The sequence below is a fragment of the Puntigrus tetrazona genome, chromosome 17, assembly GCF_018831695.1.
Source record: "Puntigrus tetrazona isolate hp1 chromosome 17, ASM1883169v1, whole genome shotgun sequence".
In the NCBI taxonomy this organism is placed as follows: Eukaryota; Metazoa; Chordata; class Actinopteri; order Cypriniformes; family Cyprinidae; genus Puntigrus; species Puntigrus tetrazona.
Genome location: NC_056715.1, coordinates 1,553,068 through 1,574,421, shown reverse-complemented (window position 1 = coordinate 1,574,421; position 21,354 = coordinate 1,553,068). Strand labels below are relative to the sequence as shown.

General features: G+C 37.5%; 2 protein-coding genes across 4 annotated transcripts in view; both read right to left on the bottom strand.

Annotated features, from left to right (window-relative positions):
- Window positions 1-900: 900 nt before the first annotated feature.
- Window positions 901-6,351, bottom strand: si:dkeyp-110a12.4 (pancreatic secretory granule membrane major glycoprotein GP2). 2 transcript variants are annotated; one of them, XM_043263218.1, is made up of 9 exons: window positions 5,678-6,351; window positions 5,208-5,296; window positions 5,012-5,116; window positions 3,499-3,659; window positions 3,063-3,198; window positions 2,496-2,590; window positions 1,977-2,145; window positions 1,287-1,401; window positions 901-1,216 (listed from the first exon to the last, which is right to left on the bottom strand). In XM_043263218.1, exons 1-9 carry the CDS (start codon window positions 5,757-5,759, stop codon window positions 1,044-1,046), a joined length of 1,125 nt encoding a protein of 374 aa, XP_043119153.1. In that variant the 5' UTR covers window positions 5,760-6,351; the 3' UTR covers window positions 901-1,043. The 2 variants fall into 2 exon arrangements, 1 of the variants encoding a protein (XP_043119153.1); XR_006253053.1 differs by having other exon boundaries at window positions 1,185-1,216; window positions 1,287-1,838.
- A 144-nt stretch (window positions 6,352-6,495) lies between these two features.
- shprh (SNF2 histone linker PHD RING helicase) overlaps window positions 6,496-21,354 on the bottom strand; it is a 15,393-nt gene continuing 534 nt past the window's right edge. The window contains exons 2-30 of one of the 2 annotated variants that reach the window (XM_043263216.1): window positions 20,694-21,281; window positions 20,478-20,607; window positions 19,865-20,083; window positions 19,709-19,787; window positions 19,428-19,578; window positions 18,970-19,066; window positions 18,483-18,739; window positions 17,127-17,738; window positions 15,576-15,827; window positions 15,360-15,438; window positions 14,558-14,721; window positions 14,215-14,471; window positions 13,996-14,117; window positions 13,821-13,909; window positions 13,036-13,128; window positions 12,840-12,947; window positions 12,613-12,755; window positions 12,356-12,529; window positions 12,074-12,136; window positions 11,405-11,630; window positions 11,188-11,325; window positions 11,008-11,109; window positions 10,026-10,097; window positions 9,756-9,944; window positions 9,515-9,607; window positions 9,341-9,427; window positions 8,433-8,611; window positions 7,763-7,843; window positions 6,496-7,503 (exon numbers count right to left, since the gene is read on the bottom strand). In XM_043263216.1, the coding sequence (XP_043119151.1) occupies window positions 7,407-7,503; window positions 7,763-7,843; window positions 8,433-8,611; window positions 9,341-9,427; window positions 9,515-9,607; window positions 9,756-9,944; window positions 10,026-10,097; window positions 11,008-11,109; window positions 11,188-11,325; window positions 11,405-11,630; window positions 12,074-12,136; window positions 12,356-12,529; window positions 12,613-12,755; window positions 12,840-12,947; window positions 13,036-13,128; window positions 13,821-13,909; window positions 13,996-14,117; window positions 14,215-14,471; window positions 14,558-14,721; window positions 15,360-15,438; window positions 15,576-15,827; window positions 17,127-17,738; window positions 18,483-18,739; window positions 18,970-19,066; window positions 19,428-19,578; window positions 19,709-19,787; window positions 19,865-20,083; window positions 20,478-20,607; window positions 20,694-21,269 (4,929 nt within the window). In that variant the 5' untranslated portion in view covers window positions 21,270-21,281 and the 3' untranslated portion in view covers window positions 6,496-7,406. The remainder of the gene's footprint in view (window positions 7,504-7,762; window positions 7,844-8,432; window positions 8,612-9,340; window positions 9,428-9,514; window positions 9,608-9,755; window positions 9,945-10,025; window positions 10,098-11,007; window positions 11,110-11,187; window positions 11,326-11,404; window positions 11,631-12,073; window positions 12,137-12,355; window positions 12,530-12,612; window positions 12,756-12,839; window positions 12,948-13,035; window positions 13,129-13,820; window positions 13,910-13,995; window positions 14,118-14,214; window positions 14,472-14,557; window positions 14,722-15,359; window positions 15,439-15,575; window positions 15,828-17,126; window positions 17,739-18,482; window positions 18,740-18,969; window positions 19,067-19,427; window positions 19,579-19,708; window positions 19,788-19,864; window positions 20,084-20,477; window positions 20,608-20,693; window positions 21,282-21,354) is intronic. The other variant, XM_043263217.1, reaches the window with a different exon arrangement.

Sequence of the window (21,354 nt, the reverse complement as noted above, 5' to 3'; positions counted from 1 at the left end):
TGGGCGGAGACTAAACACACACACACACACACACACACACACACACACACACACACACACACACACACACACACACACACATGCTGTTTAGGCATTATCATATTATTTTTCAGTATTTTAGAGTGCCATTTAAATAGCATCATGCGAGTCAGAAATCAAAACACACGGTATAGGATACGACTAACTATACCAATATGCCTTTTTATTTTTGTCTGTTGTACAGTTCAGTTGCACTTCTAAAGATATATTCTCTCAGTCACAATGTTATACACATATATATATATACACACACACACACACACACATATATATATATATATATATATATATATATATATATATATATATATACATACACATGTATATAAATATATATATGAATAATTTCGTTTGTTCTTTATGAGTGTTGTTATTGTTAAATGTTAGGGAGGCATTTTAAAACCTGCCCTAATCATTCATTCATGCAACTGTGTTATACTATACTATTTTTCATAAGTACCGTTGTGTGATTTATTGAAAAGAAATTACATATGACTAATGAACTAATGCAGTTGGTTAACCTACCAGTGGTAATGGGGATGCATGTTTAAAGCTTACATATTAATTTTTTCTGAGCAAGAAGTGCTGTAAGATAGACCTACATAATGTTGTACAGTGACCCCTGAAAGATGTAAGCTATTTGAAAAATTAAATCATACTTAAAAATATCAAACCAAGATCTATAGATTTTCTTCACATGCTTTACTGTTCTTCGTTTTTTAGATCAACTGTATGAAGTCAGTTCTCCTCAAGTTCAAACAGGTGTTCTAGCAAAGTGTAGATAATCACATTGAGCATATTCAACTGCACTCTTCACACCCACAAAGTGGCTTATTGAATAATTTCGAACAGCATATTAAGTAAGCTGTTAGGAAATCAAAAAGGGGTTTTATTTATTTCACAAAAGACAAAGGGACAACTACTATAAAATGCACTACAGGTTAGCAGAAACAACTTTTACATTGAACATATTTCACACAACACTGTGTATATGAGATCCCAGGTTAGCTGGCCACCTCTGAGATATGGTGGATGTTGGAGAGAGTGAGCTGGGCTTCTTGGGTCGGATACGAGTTCCTGCTCTGGAGCCAGAGTTTCCCAAAAACTCCCGTGATGACAATCAGGATGAACAGCAGACCACCCAGTACAAAGGTTTCCACAGGGGGCAAATCTGAACCTGGGGAGGTTCAAATAAGTTGAGCGGTATGGCGACACCGATGAAGACAAGACTTCATTCTAAGACTTACTTGGACTAGTGTTTTCCATGTCGATGTTAAGCCTTCTGATTGGTCCATATGAGACCGTGTGAGATGATGCAACATCCCTGCGTGTCCGTACTAACGCATCTTCAGAAGAGCAGTTCTGCGATGCACAAAGTGTTTAGTTACCATGACGCAAACAATGTTTCTCAACTACATTCACAAAGGAACATTTCACCAAAACAAGAACATCGTTATTATTTATTCACTCGCACACTGTTAACAATTGGCATGCTTGTTGTACATGAAACGATAATTCTGTGATTTTTAGCAGACTTTTAGAACTTTAGAATTCATACAGAGTTATTTTATGTTATATTTATGGTATTTTAGACCAATTTTTGACAGACAGATGGGTGTAAGCTAAGCATTGGGTCAGTAAGATTAATACTTTAATTCAGCATGATCAATAAAAAAGATTTTTTCATTGTTACCAATTTTTCCCCCCGCAAAAATATTAAATGGCAAAACTGTTTTTAATTTTACAATAAAAGAAAATGTTTCTGAAGCATATCAGAATGATTCCCGAGGGATCCATTCCTATTGAAGATGGAAATAAATGACATCAATTGCAAATAAATTGCATTTTTGAATGTATTTTAAAATTGTAATATATCATGATATTACTGTTTTTATTTAATAAAATAAACGTAAATAAATAAATACTTATGAACTCACAGGCTGGCACACTCCTCCTGTGTTATGACAGATCTGGACGTTGCAGTGCAGGAAAACATCTGTGTAGGAGCTACCAACAAACTTGAACATCTGTATCCTGAACAGAGCTTCTGGTCCCTGACCGTTCTTCATCACAGCTAGCGTCTGGTCATTCCACAGCACTGGACAGCTGATGTGAAGAGAACTGTTAGTCGGTGTGATACTTGTGTTTTATGTTTTTTTCCCTCATGAAGCTCTTTGGGGTAGTCAAGGACAAGCGCAGCTGTTAATCTGAAACGTACGGCTGGTGAGAGTCGTCACAAGCGGCATGCTTTGTTTTGTCATCAGCTCCTTTAGCAACGGTTTCAACAGCATGTCTCAACACCATCCTTTCACCCCTCTGGTGATAATTCTGACTAATTGAAACCTGAGCTAAGGGCTAATTGAGCGGTGAAGGAGGGCATTACCACAGAGAACAACAGAAGGGAGTCATATGCAAAATATGTAAAGGTTTATACATATTTAACTTGTGTCCCAGACCTGTCCCTGATGAAGGTGTACTGAATGTTGCTGTAAGGGTCTTTGGTTGGTGTGGCCCAACATCTCTCCACTCTCAGAAAAAGATTTGCTGGAATCTGTAGGATGAAATTACAGAAAGCTTCATTAAAAAAAAATAATCATTCCTCACATACATATTCTGTCTAAAATTTGGACTGGCGTGATTAATTTGTGATCTGTGTACATTTAATATTTCCTACGTTAGTTGTTTTGAATGGAAATAGTATTTTCTGAATGTATTATATTAGAGATATATTTAATAGATAGATATTTAATAGCTAGATAGAACAATGAACGAATCAAATGAATGATAGTCAGACATAAAGCCGAATAAATGAATGACAGAGAGAACATTGAACAGATAAACAATAGAAAGATAATCAAACAAATGAACGATAGATAGACAGGCATATAGAGTTAGTTCTATTCATCTGAAAACAAAGAGGCAGATAGCTCTTACTGCTACAAAAAGAAATACATGGCAGCTTTCATGAAAGCCCTCAGTAGCTTGCAATGAGTAATGTCATCTATTCAGCTGAACACACACACCATATAAACTCTGACATAGATGTTGTCCTCAAGTGTGAGAGAAGGAACAGTGGTCCATTTATCCTGAAACTCTCCGTCTTTATACAGCAGCATGGAGACCGAGAAATTTCCATCCTCTGTGTTGAGAGTGATTGTCCTGCGGGGCAGAGAATGTTAAAAGGCTCATTGAAGAGGCTGAAAGGTTCGCTCAATGAATATTGAATGAAACTCTTGAGTTGGACCCCAGTGCAGCCTTTTGTTACCATTAGCTTCTTTTATTGTGTTTACATACAAACAAACAATTAGCCGGGGGCTTGGCCTTTTTTTTTTTAAGCTTGGAAAAAATTGTGATAATTAAAGCTATTACTACATATGGAGTACTGCAGTGCCACACTGACCGAGCTTTGAACCAAAAAGAGTCAATTAACTTGTGATGTCATGACTATCAGAAGCTCACCTGACATCCACTCTGATCAGATTCTCCCCGTTTTGCTGCTGGACCATGTAGTTTATGGGGTATCGACACCCAAACGTGATGTTGATGTAGCTTCTGGTGATGATATCGGTTTCATTGTTACGGATTGTGTTGGTGAACATGATATGAGTATCATCTGATGCCTGAGGAAAACACGAAACAGAAATGATTGAGCGAACTATCCAGCGATCTAACTATTTAGCCATCTAGCTATTCACACAACACATGGGCTAAATAACCTTATTGGCTAGGCTAGCTAAAAGTTTATCTAGGTATATCTTCCCTTTCCAGTTTACATAAGTCTTTTGATACATTTTGTCTCGTCTAACTTCAATTTGCATAATAATCATTGAATTTAATGACGTCTCGGTGACATTCGCCGGCCAATAAAACGTAACAAGTTAAAGGTCAACATAAAGAAACAAGCGGTGCTGTTGAAGGGGCTAATTTGTCCCCTACCGCATCCGGTAAAACAAACTTTATTGCCCTTTTATTTCCCCGACCATTACAAACACACCACCTGATTCACCCAACGAGCATCTTCTAGACCAAATGCTAGTGCTATTTGCCTCACATATTACAAAAATCCTGCATGTACAAGGGACAGAAAACCGCCTCTCTAGATCGAATTCTCAAAAGCAGCCGATTTCGACAACCAAGGATTTAATTTTTCTAATCCAAAGACGCCCTACTTTAACCAGCGAGTGTGAAAAAAAAGCTTGTAAAACTCCTAAAGGGGGAGAAGGAGGGAATCGGTCCCCTCTCTAAGCTGCGTTAACCTTTTGCTGGCTTTACAAGAAATAGTCAGCCGAGTCCTGTGAGAGGCTCTCAACGATACTCGTGGTCTCAAGTACAGATTTATGCCGTGCCAGAGTGAAGCTTGTCCTCTGGGTTGTGGTAGCGCTGTTTGAGGCTGGCTGTAGGGGCAGAATAAAAGAAGGACTATAAAGTACGACACTGAATTATGGTCGGCCTATTCACCACGGCTGAAAACACAGTAATCATTTCCATATAAATCAGGATAATTTAGAGCCGCATGGCTGTTTGCCCTCCCCTCCGAGCTCTGAAAGGACTAGCCTGACAATATGGAGGGAAACGAACAACAATGCGCACTGAAAAATAATTCAATAAACACAAGTATTGCTTAGAAAGATATCTAAGCCTCATGGTTGCCACTTATTACAGTGCACATAATTAGGAATACATGTAATAGTTTATTTGATATTCGTTTCGTGAACAAAGCACGCAGTCACCTTTCAACCGATGAAAGGATTGTCAAATAGGAAAATTTACTGTTTGTATTTTTAGGTTTAACAGCCAAAGAGGCCCAATTTGTAGTTTTCCTTCATGCAACAAGTGTTTGCAAGCTTTTTAAAACTCTTTAATGTCCTGACACCAATTAGTAATCGTCTGGAGGACGCGCTCCAGTCCTTGCGATCATCTGAAGCGGTTTTATGATTACACACAACGGCTTGACAATGCTAATGAGGATTACCATAATGGTGCCGCAGTCCGTGAGGTTTGTTTTGATGCTGAAGACGTAGTCGTTCCCGAACTCTACACCTCGACATTCAGGATCATTCAGGTGCAAATCCCAAACCTGAGCGGAGATCATGAAAAATGGCATAAAACAAGTTCAACAAAACAAGCATTGCAATTTATTTCTTACGAAATAAATGGAATGAACGTACATTAACAGGTGGCTCCTTGTTCAGAAAAAACACACTGGGAATGACGACTCGCATCTGATCGTTGGTGCAAATGACCGTCTCATTGAGTTCTAGATGAAAATAGAGAGGAAGAATGTTTAAGTATTATTAATAAAGTAGTATATAGTAATAATATAGTAAATAATAGTATTATTTAATATTGGACGGTGCATGCTTTAGTCACATTCTTTTACGAAAATTTGTTATACATTACAAATATAATGCACATTTTATATATCATTCTAAAAGATCAAATATTCAATACATTAATTGCAGTGCCGTGGTAGATGCTGTACTTTTTATGAAAGAAAAAACAATGCATGGAAGACATTAGCGCTCATTTTAAATCAAATTTGCAAATATGTGCATCTCAATTTCAAACTGGTTTATATGCATGAAACAAAGCAAAGCACTTGAATATTTCTCTTTGCATGCATTTAATAGAGACTCACCTTCTTCTTCAAGCTGCACAGCAGAAGTTACTGTCCATACTGAAAGCAAAGACCATGTCAGTGCCATTTTAACAGGTGTCATCCTTAAAGCCTTTCTGGCTTCTTCTCTCCTGAAACGTAGTTCCGTTTTCGGCCCCTTTCCACCAAATCTTCTCGGTTATCGCCTCGACTAGCTGTCAGAGCCAGACGTAGTGCTTACGCTCTGTCCAGCCCTCCGAAACACAGCTCTAATGAAGTGGGAACCTCCAGTTGCTTTGGAACACCAGCTTGAATGATGTCCACACCAACAATGAGATTCCACACATGAATAGGACGAGTTGGGGGGAGTCCAAGGTAACAACCACCAACTAGATTTCAGGCAAAAGTAGAAAAAAAAAAAAAAAAAAATACTACTGACAGCCCACTTAGCAGACAGCGCACTACACCTCTCAGCGCGTTGGTCGACAAGGAGTTTGTTTGTCATGCAAAGGGAATGGAGGTACAGGGGCGGTTTTTTGTTTTATCTCTCTCTTTTGTCTGTATAGGTTTTTAAAGGGCAGGGCAAACGTTTTACTGTTTCGGGAACCCCAACGACTTGTTTGAAAAGAAATCCCGTCACTGTGAGTCAAGGGCAGTTCACTGACACCTTGGCCAGAGAGCTGCTGTCTTTTAAGACTGTTTGGACAGAGGAGGAGGTAAGAGGGAGATTTTCAAATGTCAGGTGCCAAAATGTGACGCGATGGCAATGCAATCAATGCATTTCAGTGGATTTTCAATAAAATGGTCAAATTTCCCCAGAAAAAAAAAAATAAAATAAAAAATACACAAAATGCATCTTATCTTGTAAACTGAAAATTTATTAAATAAATTGTTTTCCAGTCCGTGAAAATGTGCACTTCTGTATTCGGGTTCTCATGACGTGAAAGATGATATCCATTTTAGTACAGCCTGACAGAAAGAGTTCACTTTCCCCCGTCTGCCCTTGTCCATCGTAAGACAAAGAAAGTCTCTTTCCGGTCACTTTCTGGTTTTAGTTTTTTACAAGTGCTCTTTATTGGATGTGTTTTACAGACACTGAATCAAGCGCCTTTTGTTTTGCAAATAGCACCAGATAAAATGGTCAAAATGGTCTGCTACAACTTTGCAAAGACAATCCACTGAAAGGAGCGTCTGAACGGAGGATCAGTGCCGTAAAATCATGCAATTTCCTTCCAAAACATCATAAAATGCATTTACGTTAAAAAATAAACCCGCACGAGGGCAGAAATCCACTACAATGTCACACAATGTGTAATTGACTTTACAGAACAGACCGACTGCGATTACTGTGGTTCTCTTATAAAAAGGTTTGATCTAACAATCACAAACATATGAGCGCTAATGTTAAAACCAATCCACTGTACAGCATAGGAAATGCATTCTAATTTCAATTTGGTTCATTAAAATCATATCAAAAATCACTTGTTTATGCACAACATGGCATTGATAAAAATTACACCCACTATAAACCAAATCTAGAAAGCAAACAGAGATACAGATCCGATAATGTATATAAGGTACATCAATCTGTGTTTTTTTTTCACATCGAGTATCATGAATAAATTACACCATGGGACAGACCATATAGAAAGGGGAATGTGCAAAGCAAACATATAGGAGAGTTGGAGAGCAGCGGACGGCTTGTCTCCTGGCTGGTGTTAGTGTAGTGTTCACATTACTGGCCTTTGGACTGGCAGCTCTGAAGAGACAATTACTCAAGAGACTCGCTGTCCTCTGTGAACAGCTCGGCCAGGTCTGCCACTGTAAACACAGAGGCCTCCGAATGCTTCATGGACGTGGAACTATGACTGGAGAAGATGTTGGTTTGAGAAGGTTTGGTCAAGGTCATTTTCAGCAAGCAAAGCAAATCTACAGAAGACTTGAGTACACAAGTACTATGTATTGAAGATGCCATTAGGTGGCTTGACAAATGCGGTTTTCTTTTCTTCGTTGAGTTTCCTTAAAGTACCAGTAAATTGGTACAACAACGTAGTTATAGCGGGATAAAAATATATGGACCAGTTTCGCTACTTAATTGAAATAGCCTCTTAAATGTCAGCGACTCACCTCTTTTCTGCCGTTTTAAGCATTGCTTGCATTCGTTCTTCGATGGTGGATTTGATCAGAAACCGATGAACAAATGTTGGTCTGCAGAAATCAAAAGAATAACGTTATCATTCATTAATAACATCACACGGACCTCAAGGTCTATCAGTAAACATCTTGTGAAGCGAAAAGCTGCATGTTTGCAATAATCAAATCCATCTTTTTCAACTTACTTTTTCAAATACAACTCCACTCTATAGTATTGTTGTCTCCAAGGAAAAATTTGTCTCATCTTAATCAGGAGAAACATATGCACATATTAAGGAGTGCTTACAATAGAAACAAGCCGAAAACCATTCTAATCAAAAATTTGAGAGGATTTTGATGTGAGATGGGCTTTTTCCTTGGAACCAGAAGCAATGGCTTAAAGTTAAAATGTCTTAATTTCGGATTTGTTTCTCACGAACAGGTTTTTTTGCTTCACAGGGCATTAACTGATGGACTGGAGTGGTTTGGATTACTTGAGGAATTATTCAGATGTTTTTATCAGTTTGGACTCTCCCATTCACTGCAGAGGATCCAATGGAGAGCAAGTGATGGAGCGCTATATTTCTCCAAATATGTTTAGATGAAGAAACAAACTCATCAGCATGCACCGTGCTGAACATTAAATAATTGGGTTGCCGCCTACTTGGTCTGGCCAATCCGGTGCACTCTTCCTATGGCCTGCAGCTCGTGGGCGGGGTTTAGGATGGGCTCCACCAGCAGCACATGCGTCGCTTCAATGATATTTAGCCCATTTGAGCCTGTGTGCAGTGGCAGCAGCAAGATGTTGATCTTCTCCTCATATTTGAAAGCACTCAGGTTCTCCTACACATGAATGCAACAATCGTAATTTCAAATATCATATGGCATATTTTGAGATTCTTGTCATCAACTGTTAAAGGAACGGTTCCCTCAGAAATGAACTCACCCTTGAAGTACTTACAAATCTGTATGAATTACATTGTTCTGCTGAACACAAAAGGAAGATTTGGTAAAAGTTTGTAACCAGGCTATTTTGGGTCACCATTGACTTCCATAGTAGGAAAAAAATAACAAAATAAATTCCTTTGTGTTCAACAGTTCAAAGAGATTCATTCAGGTTTGGAACTTCTTGAAAGTGAGTAAATGATGACAGAATTTAAATTTTTGGATGAACTATTGCTTTAACTCAATTGGCTAAATAACAAAGAGCATAGATTTAACCAGTTTTAAAATTGATTTATTTGCACATCATTAATAAAATAAAAAAAATATTTCTAACATTAAAAATTATAATGTATACATAAAGTTTAAAAAATATATATTATTAAATACAAATGTATATTTAAAACATTTTTAACAAGTTTTAAAATAGATTCATTTCAGTTCTAGAATTTTGTCTCATTTATTAATAAAGAAAATACACAATTAATATTATATCTAAACATATTTTTTGGTAACAACAGAAATAAGTACGTTTAGCAAAAATGGCTTATTTTGGTGTTGGATCGACTCATTTTACAAGTAATTACAGAAAAGAAAGTGTGAAAAATCCTTCATAAAACCAACACAAACCTGAAATTTGTGAATTCCGTTGATCTGTGCAAACTCCATGTTGTTGTCGAAAAGGGCTTTTGCAATGATGTCCAGGACGCCCTGCCACTGAGAGACGAGGCGTAAATGTAAGGTCAGAGGTTAAGAGCTGTAGTCTGGCTTTTTATGTAGTAACTCATTTAATAAGAGCGTTACCGTGGAGAACACAAGAGACTTGGCTCCCGGGTCAGTCATCTGGATTTTCTTTAAGACTCGAACCACAGCCTCGACCTTCGTGGAGTGGCTACCCTAAAGGGCAAAGAAATTACAGAGATGCTACAAATCAAATCAACCAATAATCTGACTGAAAAGGTCACACGTTTGAAGTACAGTTGCATTTTACCTACATTGTAAAATACATATTAAACGCCTAAATGAAGCAGGAATTGTCTCTGACCTTCACAGGGATGTCCTGCCCCTGGTGGGCGCTCTGAGTGGTGAACACATACGAGATCTCTGAATGTGAAGTGGTTTGTCGACATATGGCGCACTTTATGGCCCTCCGTCGATTGCCGACGCTGTACTGCTCCACGATGATAGCGATGCACTCGTTACAGAAACAGTGTCCGCAGGTCAATACAGCCCACTGACAATAAAAACATGTCATCTTTAGAGTGAAAACTTTCTGAAAGCACACTTGACCGATTCCTTTTTGTGTTGATGTTACCTCCTGGCCCAGCGGTCGGGCACAGATGGGACATGGTTCTGGATTCAACCCTCCAGTGGACTTATCCTGAGACTGTAATGATCAGTACATGTATTACTACAGCAAATATGACATGCATGCTAATTTTTTACAAGCAAGCAGTGTCTTATAGGGGTACATATCGTGCAAAGTAGGATTTTCCGTGCTTTTCATATACTAAAACATGCTCACTAAAAACTTTAATCCACCCCAAAAAACTGTGGAGGACGCTGATACTCAACACACATGCAAACAGTTCAGCTTTACAGTTCTTATCGTTAAAGGTGAGAAACTACAGTTTTTTTTTTAAATGATATCCACCATACTTTCACAGGTTGAAAAATTATAGCTCATTAAGAAAAGTGTTTTTGGGCCAATGATACATTATTGCATGCATTTGTGTGTATTTCCAGAATAGAAATAAGAACATTTGATTAATTCAAGTTCAAATTACTTTCCATTTTGCTAAAAGAGTTATGCACAAAGCAGGTTTTGGATCTCTTTTTTTTTTTTAAACGCGCTGTGAATCAGGAAAAACTGTCAACAGCCGCAACAAAATAAATTGTAACCATGTTTTTAGAAATAAAATGTTATTTAAAGCATGGAAATAATAACCGACTCCTCTGGAGAGAAAAACCAGGAGATTTCTTGGTTGAAGAGAAAATGGCCTTTAAAAGGTATTTATCATAATTGAAATCTACAGACACAAACAGATAAAGCGTTATATAAATCGGGCGAATGACACATGAACAAACATCTCTGTAAATCGAAATATAGATGGAAAAAAAACATGGAAAGTTAGGTGTAAGTGCATTTTGCATTCAAATCAATACTTCAATGTGTATTTTAGATGTTTTCTTTCCGCTATTCTAAAAGACGACAAGTTATGGAAGCAAAGGGTAAAAATGAATGTGAAAGGTAAAAAAAAAAGGTATAATATCCCTCATAACACCGTATGTATTACCTTCTCCAGGTTTGTGAGATAGAGAAACTGCCCAAGCTTTTTTTGCAGTTGTGATTTGGCCACAGCCCTGTCATTGAGCAGCTTTATCCTGTTCTGCTCCACCTGTGATAAAAAAAAAGGTCTTATTTCTCTTAGTCTTCAAAAATAAATAAATACAATAAAATAAATCACAAATAGCACCTCGTGAGGCTCTATGATATGAAGCACTTTGGGTTTGGGCTCATCAGGTAACCGCACACGCAGCCTCTCGGTGGCCATGCCCAGCTCGTCTATGGCCGACACGTGATCCCTCAGAGACATCCAGTACTCATGCAGCAGCTGAAAGAACGTGGGACATTTTGATGAAGACATTTAAGCACCGTCTCGTTCATCAAGCAACGAGAAGACAACCTCTAACCTTATATTCTTTCTTCCAGGACTCGAAGAGCTCCATGAAGGAATTTCCCTCCTCTATGAGGCCAGACTCCAAGCGACGGGCCTTGGCGAAGGAGAGGATGGCTTTGAGGGCTCGTTCTGTCTCACTGGCCGCCCACAAACCCCGACTGGTCGTGGGGAGTCTGTCATCAACCAGCCCTTCTTCATCCTCGATCATCTCCTCAAAGATGGCCGTCTGCCCCTTTACTCTGCCCAGAATGCATTAAAAAAAAAATAAAGTTTACTGACTGTGCTTATATGTTTTAAAGAAATAGTTTTCCAAAACCTTTTCGCAACCCTTAAAAAAATTATTTTGTGCAACAGAAAATATGTCCAAGCTGCTATTTTCCACTGAATGAAACTAAATTGTGACCATGGCTTTTAAGCATGATTTTTAAGTAACCAAATTAAAATTCTTACAAAAAAAAACTGTTCTGACATAAAGCTGCTGTATGACTACAGAATACAGCGTTCAAGTCATACGAACATGAACTTTTATTAAGGAATGAAGCAGCTTGGACATTTTTTTAAGCTTCTCCTTTTGTTTACTACAAAAAAAGCAAAGGTTTGTCATAAAGTGAGTAGGAGTACATTCATGTCTATTACGATTTCTTAACTGTTGCAAACTAATCGAATGCGTTTCATAACTTACGTGTGGGAGAAAAGTTTGGACTCGTAGTCCGTAAAAAGTTCATCGGCTTTGCAAAACACACAGCTACGGAATAAATATAAAGAAACAAATTTTTTAAATCGAAGTTAAACAATTATAACACTTTACACGTGAAATTTAAAGCTAAAACGTGTACTTTTTCAAACACTAGAGGTTTTAAGTGAAAAGAAATATAAAACCAATGACAGTTAGGCCATGAATTATTCAGTACTGCTACTCTAGAAATTATGCACTACTTGATCCAAAAACATTAAAATATAGTACTTGTTCAGCGGCAGACGAACGGGTCTCAGGTGGCAGAGCGTTGCTTCCTCGATGACTTGCTGAGATGGCGGCCCCTCCAGCTTCTTCACGGCATCTTGAACCGTTTTCTGTGATTTCATCAAATCATCCATTTGAGTGCTGAGCAGAAACTGAAGACCACGGGCATCCCGAAACCTACGAGTAAGACATTTTCGTAAAATTGTGATTCTTTTCCATCAAAAACGATATTATTGGCAATCGATCAAGTGATGGATTACTTGTCTGCCATCGAGAGCTTGTTGGCTTGTTGCTTGTAACTGCAAGTGAGCTCATTTTGGATACGGCCCACAAGATCGTCGTCCATGGAGTATTGAATGGCCTGCTGTAGGACGTCCAGCCACCAGGGAGAGCGAAGGTTCACCTAAGGCAGAACACACAACTATTAAACTTCAGTGCATACAGAAAACATTCAGCTTGAAAATAATCATCAGTTATGAGATTTTACCTTGCGTTTTAGCTCTTTAATGTGCTGAAGAACAGGCTGTAGGTTCTGGTGGGCTTCAGAAACCTCCGAGTTCACCTTGGCCATGTAATGCTGCTTTAGCTGCTCGGCCTGGCGACGAAAACGCAGAAAACCAGAAATGATTAGCAGACTTACTTTCTTTTCTTTGTCATTTTAAACCGATGAGCAATTATCCAACCTCTTCTTTGAGACTGTCGTCTCTCAGGGTTGGAGGAATCCCACGATGCTTTGCATTCAGAAGCTCCATCAGATTGTGGGTCGCGTGAAGCCTCTATATATTTAGAAAAAAAAAAAGTTATAATAAAAATGCACGCAAATCAATCGCCAAGGATGTGATGCAATTTTGGAAAAAAAGTAAATATATTTGAAATGGACTTAAATAACTAAACTAAAATGTATTATTTTTTTAAGAGATTAAGAGAATTGGATTTTGAAATAATTAAATAAAATAATGGTTTGGGATTAACCAAAGACGAATATTTTATCAGAAAGCCAAATTTCTTGTATAATCACTTGTTTTGTATGACAAGATTTCTAAAATGATAGGCATTATCTAATTAAACAATTTTAATTAATTTTAAGAAGCAAAATTGTTGACAGAGCTAAAGGATTCATACAAGGGAAGAAGGGATTTTGTACATCGCTTTTTAATCCCTCTGAAAATACTAGAAAATTAAAAAATCGTTACCGTATTTTAAATATTATTTTACCATATCTTATTGTTAGGAATTACGGTATTAATTCTGGTGGATTACATAAACGTAATATTAATTTATAATATCATAATTATATAAAAAATATAAATGATTTTGATAAAATGCCATTATATGTATGTAGTTCAATTTACATATAGATAGAGGGGAAAAAAATTGATGTTTTCTTTCTCTACTCTGGCCCAGTTTCAGAAAACAAAAAAAAAACTGTAGTGTCCTACCTAAATTAATACCAATTGGTATGGTTTACCTGAAGGGAATCAGTTTTCAGTCTTCCTTTATGTTCTTCAGATGATCGCAGCACTTCTCTGTACATCTCCGCTGCATCTACAAACTCGCCTGACAGGTAACAGTACATTGACATCTCCAGCAGTTACGCAGGTAAACGCTACAGATGATGAAAAGTGAGAAACGAGTCACAGTACTTCTGATGATGTGTATCCCAGCCAGACCGTTGAGAGCGCACACCAGCTGCCTGTGAGCTTCTTCACACTCCACGCGGCATTTCTTCTGCAGAGACTTCAACAGCTCCTCCATAGTCATTGTGCTTGAACAGAAATTAAACATATCAATGGTGACAAAATAAACCAGAGCCACTTGATCTCCCCAACACATATCAATTGTATGTGAAATTTGTCACTGACCTCTTCTGGAGGGGCAGGAACTCTCCTCTGACAGCTTGAGGGTGGCAGCAGGCCTGACGCAGACGTAAAAGCGGGTATAATATGGTGGTGACGGTACGCCTGTCCAAACTACCCAGCTTCAGTGACCAATCAGAGATCTTCCTCAGCTTGACAAGAGCGTCCTGCGAGCAAACCTCATGCTGACGGTGGTAAAAGTGTCCCTCTACTGGAGAGAAGTTGAGCCAGTGGATCTCTTCTGTTTGAGGAGGGATTTGGATCTAAAAATAACGTTTGTGACATCAAATCAATGCAATGACAAAATTATGATGGATGAGCTAGTTTTTTGAAAGTGTTGCCTACTAACCTGATCGATGACATCTTTTTTGGCAGATCGCCATAGAAGTTGACCGATGACATTGTAGAGCGGTGCCGTATTGCCGTGACGGTACGGGCGATATAGTAATTGGTCCCACCAGTATTTGACCCAATAGGGATCCACTCCCAAGAACAGGACAAGACCATACAAGTCTAAAATATGTTATGTAAAACAAAAACAATTATCACCACATAATAGAGCTCTTTCATTACAATAGTCTGATTCACCGTTGATGACGCTAATACAGACTTTCAAATGTTTATTTTAAAGAAACTGGTTCAAAAACATAGATGTAATGATTCATTTTATGTGTTAGTATAAAATCTGCTAGTAAAGGACGTTGGTAAATACTGCCATTTATTGTAATATGTCTACACATATACATATATATATATATATATATATATATATATATATATATATATATATATATATATATATATATATATATATATATATAAATAAATAATAATAATAATATATTTTTTAAAATGTGTATATATTATTAAAAAAAATAATAAAAATAAAATAATAATAATAATAATATATATATATATATATATATATATATATATATATATATATATATATATATATATATATATATATATATATATATATATGTGTTTTTGAGCTTGCATGCATGCCAACCTGTTGATAAATAACAATAATCTATATCAATTAATAAATATAAAAGGTATTACTTTTTTTTTTTTACAATTTTTTTCAAATAAATGAATTTGATCTGTATCAACCAGCCCTATTTCAATACAATATTAATTCTGCTTACCTTCCAAACCTCTCTGCACAGGTGTTCCACTGACACACCAGCGATTAACAGATGTGAGGTGCAAAGCCATTTCTGCAGCCTAAATAGATATAATAAAACAAGAGATTTTACCGTTTTAAAAATGAACGGCCTTGGCTATCCAAATGAAGCTGTTCTGCGATTAAAACTGAACAGGATTAACGCCTGCAAAATGAATATGACAGAGATGGTGATCACCTTGGCTGTGGTGCACTCCACCATCTGAGCTTCATCCAGACACACACGCCACCACTCCACGGCCACTAGAGGACTCGGGATGGCCATGTAACGCTTCTGGTTGCGGAATCGGCGTCCGTCTTTGCTATTGCTGTGAGGGATGTCGACGTAATTGAGTTCAGTGCGCAGCACGTCATAAGTGGTGATGACCACGTCCTGCTCAGCCAGAATGTGAGGCTGGATGAACCCGTGTCTCTTTACACCCTGATACACCTAAAAAAAAAAATTACAATAATAATTGAACTCCCAAGTCCTAATTGTATGAGAACTTTCCAATAACAACACGAAGCAATTACATTATTGGAATAACTTTTAAAGCTAACTAATGAATGATCAAAACTTAGAATAAACAACATTATCATGTATCAGTGTGAATGGTAAGATATCTCAGTAACGCTCTACGATAAGGTTTAATATAGTTCATGTGTTAACTAAAGTGCTGCCAAACGATGAATCATTATTAAAATGGATGTGTGTGTGTGTATGTATATATATATATATATATATATATATATATATATATATATATATATATATATATATATATATATATATATATATATATATATATATATATATATATATATATATATATATATATATATATATATATATATATATATATATATATATATGAAAAAATGTTACATCTACATATTAAATATATTTATATATAGTATGAATTATATCAATTTAAATATATACACAAGTGTAAATATTTTTTACAATATATACTGTGTGTGTGCGTATACATATACATATATGTATACGCACACACAATACATACACATATTACATAAAATAAAAACTTTTATATTGGATGTTTTATTCAAACTTTTATTTAAAACATTTACATTTATTAACCTCTATTAACATTAGTTAACGAAAAAAGCCAGTGGTTCATTGTTAGTTCATAGTTAATGCATTTTAACAATGAATTAATAAATGCTGATATTATATGAACTAAAATTAATAAATGCTGTAGAAATATTGTTCATTCTAAGCTCATGTTAACTACTTTTAGTTAACTAATCCTAACTAATGAAACTGACTGTAAAGTGTTACCGGTATCTGTATAGTTTTAACTCTTGCCATGAATGGGACATAACATTTATTGCTATTTACTGTTAGAATGGTGTATATAAATACATAAATGCATTGTTTATTAAATATAATTCCTCCATGCATTCAATTAGTGAGGGAAACATCCCTTTTTCATCCCATTTTGCATTTGATTATACTGATCAAAGGTGATAGTAAATACATGCATAACGTTTCTATATTTTAAATAAATGCTGTTCTTCTGAACTTAAAAAAGTATCCTTAAAACAGGTTCCACAGAAATAGTAAGCAGTAAACTGTTTTTAACCATTAGTAGTAATAAGAAATGTGTAGTCTTATATTAAGTCTTTCAGATAAACAAAGCAATAAAAAAAAAAAAAAAAGAAAAGAAAAAAAATGTTAATTTTTTTTAATGTAAATTGCAGTAGCAGCTCTCTAATTGGTTCTTACCAGCACTCTGAGGGAAGAAGTGTGAATGTGGCGGTTAATTTCATCCACCCACTGGTGACAGATGGAGCTGGGCGAGATGATAAGAGTAGCTCCGGTAGACACGGGTGTCATGGCCACCAGACAGTGAGGGCAATAAAACGGGGTCGTTTCCAGGTTCTCCTCTTTGTAATTGACACACTCCGCATGCTGCCACAGCAGACAGTTCAGACACTGGACACGAGGCTTGTAGTCCACCAGGCCAAGCTCTCCACAGATGCACTCGAAGCGGTAGTCTGGAGTATTAAACGGGATCACAGATGCTCTGGTGGGGGTTTTGGGATCGGGGTTTAAGTTCTGTGTAGGATCTGATTCAGATCTCTCAACAACTTCTGTTGTTTCTTGTTTAGGTTCGTCTGTCGTTTCTTTATCATCTTCATCTGCTGACATCTTCTGGGGTGGATTCTCGGAGTCTATAAGGGAATCGGACTCACATTTCAGTTCCTCTGTGAGGAGAGGAGGATCCACGCTGTCTTCAGAGTCTGATGCTGTCGTGTACGAGGTCTGCGATGCCTCTCTTTCGTGACCAGAAACCCGGCGAGATGTTCTCCTGGGAGCGGCTTTGTCAACTGACTTCTGGAAATGAAATTAATTATTGAAATAATATTTTCTAACTTTTTTTTTTTTAAATTTAAATAAAAAAAAAAAAATAAATAAATAAATATATATATATATATATATATATATATATATATATATATATATATATATATATATATATATATATATATATATATATATATATATATATATATAAAATAATTAAAAATCAGCATATTAAAATGCTTTCTGCTGGATCATGTGACACTTTACACATCTGATAAAAATTCTGCTTTGCGTCACAGGAATAAATTATATATAGCATATTATAATAAAAATCATAATATTATATTGTAACAAGATTTAGCAGTATTGTTTTTTTTCCTATTTTTTGTTCAAAAAACTGCAATCTTGATGAATAAGCATAAGCATTACAAGTCTTACTGATCTTTTGAGCGGTAGTCATATGCTCACACACAGTGTGCCTATATCAATCAGATTTTAAAGCAATACCTATAATTTGTTTTAATATTACACATGTATAATTTATAGTCTGCATAGAAATAGAAAGCTATAAAATTCGATTTCTCTAAATAATTTTGGACCCATTATTTTTGAAGTGGAGTGCCACTATGTACATGCCTATATAGGCCAGCACACTAAAAGTTTTTTCATTTCAAAGACGGTTTTATTCCTAGTTAAATAACAGTTACAATATCAACCTTTTGTTATTATAAAAAGGTTTATAAATGCTCTATAGGGGATGCAAAGGTCACGCACGGTTCGAGGAGAGGCAGGTTTCTTCTTCTTTTCTTTGTAGTTCTTCCCCAGTTTGAAGGACCCTGCTAACCCCCGTCCCTTGATCTGCTCCACTATCTTTTCACTAATGAGTTTGGTTAGGATCTTCTTTATGTGGTTGCGGTTCTTTAGGGTGTCGTACTTGTACATGGTCCGTAGATAAGCAAAAATGGCATTGATCGACGCTCCTTTACCGACCCTCATTTCCTTAATCGCCGTCAACAACATCTCACGCACGGCTGGAAAAACAGAAATTACTTATTCGTTATACATTCACTATTCTTGGATCTACAATCTTGGACAGTCCTTAAATATTACTCCTATTATAAAACAGGTTAAATTCTACCTTAACCTAGCAGGTTATGTGACGAGAACGTTGTGGATAGAAATACTATGGGGGCCAATGGGGACGCTGATCCAGGAACATGTCCTTGACTGGTAAAATTAAACCATCTTAAAAACATTTCACCTGGATAAACGATCTTCTCCTTGGGCCTCACTTCACGTTTAACGGTTCGTTGCCTCTCTAACGGTGGAGGAGGGACGAAGTAATTCACAGACCGCCCCTGCAGAGGACAGAGACACAAGAGTGAAACAAACAGTGTCGTTTCTGGAAAGCTCAAACTAAAATGAATAGATGCACGCTCTTTAGTAAACAGCTTTTAACTCAAACTGGAGCAGGTGTGACTAAATAGGTTTGTTATTCTATATGAAATATACAAAAATGGATTTTGCTTAAATCTTTTTCTCTGACATTAAATCGAGAAATTACTCACACTGCAGCTGTGTCTTAAATCTTTCTAAGGATACACAGACAGTGAAGTGCGATGGTTTGAGCATGCATTGAATATAAACCTTGTTGTAAAGTGCTACTAAAATAATATGATTGTTGCACGTATTTGAGGGCATATCTAATCTTAAACTTGCCACTGGCAAAGTGAGAACCCCGTGCTCCAGGTTTTGCCGGGCGTTACACAGAATAAGGGCCAGAACTTCCACAGTTTTCCCAAGTCCCATCTCATCAGCAAGGATGCCACCAGGCCAGTCCACTCCGGCCAGAGGAAACTCTCGGATCAAGCTGTTAGGGAGTTAAATTGAAAATTAAACAGTGACTATATGCTGTTTTTATTGTTATTTGATTGGAGTACACGCACATCTATTTTAACTAGTTTCAGTATGCTTTGCTCAAAGCAGAAAAAGCATCGTACCATCCAGTGTAGGGATTATAGAAGAGCTTTTTGCCACAAATGGTGACCATTTCCCGCCAGAGAAAATGCAACCTTTGTTCTGTGCAAGAAACACAAACGCCGCAAATTAGCACTAAACTCTTCTCAGAGACGAACATTTGGAGAACGTGTCCGGACCTTGAGAGCTGCCGCTTTTGCACTTCTCTCTCTTCAGCATCCAGCTGACCGCCTGGCTCTGATAGGGTCTCAGAACGGGGATGAGGCCCGGGTGCTGGACATCGAAGCTCCGCTCCGCCGCTTCTGTCTGATGGAGGTGTCTGACGTGATCGTACAGCTCCTCCACGTTCTGACGCTCCAGATCGGTGTCACACTCCTCCTCCTCATTCTCCATCACCTCTACCATTGATCGGAAACAAGAAAACATTCTCACGATGGAATATCGCAGGAAATGTCCGAAACAACATCTATTGCCACTAAGCAATCATTTTAACTCGTAGCTCGGTTTACAAAAATAAAGAAATGTTTTGCTTTAGAAAATGTTGAGATTTTATAAAAGATAAACTTTGCATATTTTCATCCATGTTTTAAAGCTTTAGACTACGTTTAACACGCATTAATTTATTTGCTTATGAAAATTACATCACGCTAAGTAGGTCCTGTGGTGCAGCTCCACTTCTGGGCTTAATGGGCCTTGGAGTGCAGCTCCACCTCCAGGCCCTGGTGCATTACTGCATTGCATTTTTTTTTGGTTTGCTTTTACAATATTTTGCAGTCACAAATTGAAGATTACCAGGAATGATGAAGTCATAGAAGAATTCCATTAGTTTTTGCATTAGCTGATTGGCTTTTTTAATCCTCCCGTTTCCTTCACTGAGGAATTCTGGTCTGCCCAACCCCGAATCGAGGAGAAAAATTTTCAGCTGTTCAAAAAAAACCAAGCAATTAATTGAGTTAATGTTTTAGTGTTCACAAAACCACTTAATCCCGATGATTTTGAAATACGCACCTTCACTGACTCATCTCCTGAAACGTGGCACAATTTAATGACCTTCCTCTTCTGTAGCCAGTCCAGATCCTCTAACAATATTCCACCAAACGAACATTCAACGGGCACAGGGCCGACGGGATCTCTTCTGCCAGTCTCAACCTCCAACTCTTCACCGCTGAGACGCATACTTATCGTGTCTCCTGTCTGCTGCAGGCAGAAGGAAGTATCTCCAAGCATAACGGGAATCCTTGTACACAGGTTAAACTCTCCAACCAGGGCACTCCAGCCCTGATCCAGAGCAGAAACCGGCATCACATTGAGTTCTATGGTATCTGGAAGAAAATCCTGCGTTGAACAGCTCGGACGCTCTTCCGATGGTCCTTCTCCCGTGCCTGCAGAAGATGTGAAACCCTGGTTGGACTCTTCCTGGGTTTTCTCAAGCGCCGGTGCGAGACGACAGCTGTCAGACGTTGACTCCGGAACATCTCCACAATCTCCTTCATTTCTCCGATCTTCGTGCATATTCCACTCCAGTCTTCTCTTGGCCTCCTCATCCACGCGCACCGGAGGCGCACGTTTCCTCCTGCTGCTCATCGTGGAGACCTGCTGAGATATAACGACACAAAGCTCATCAGCCACACGTTTCCTATTCATTTAGGTAAAATGCACGGGACCTAAT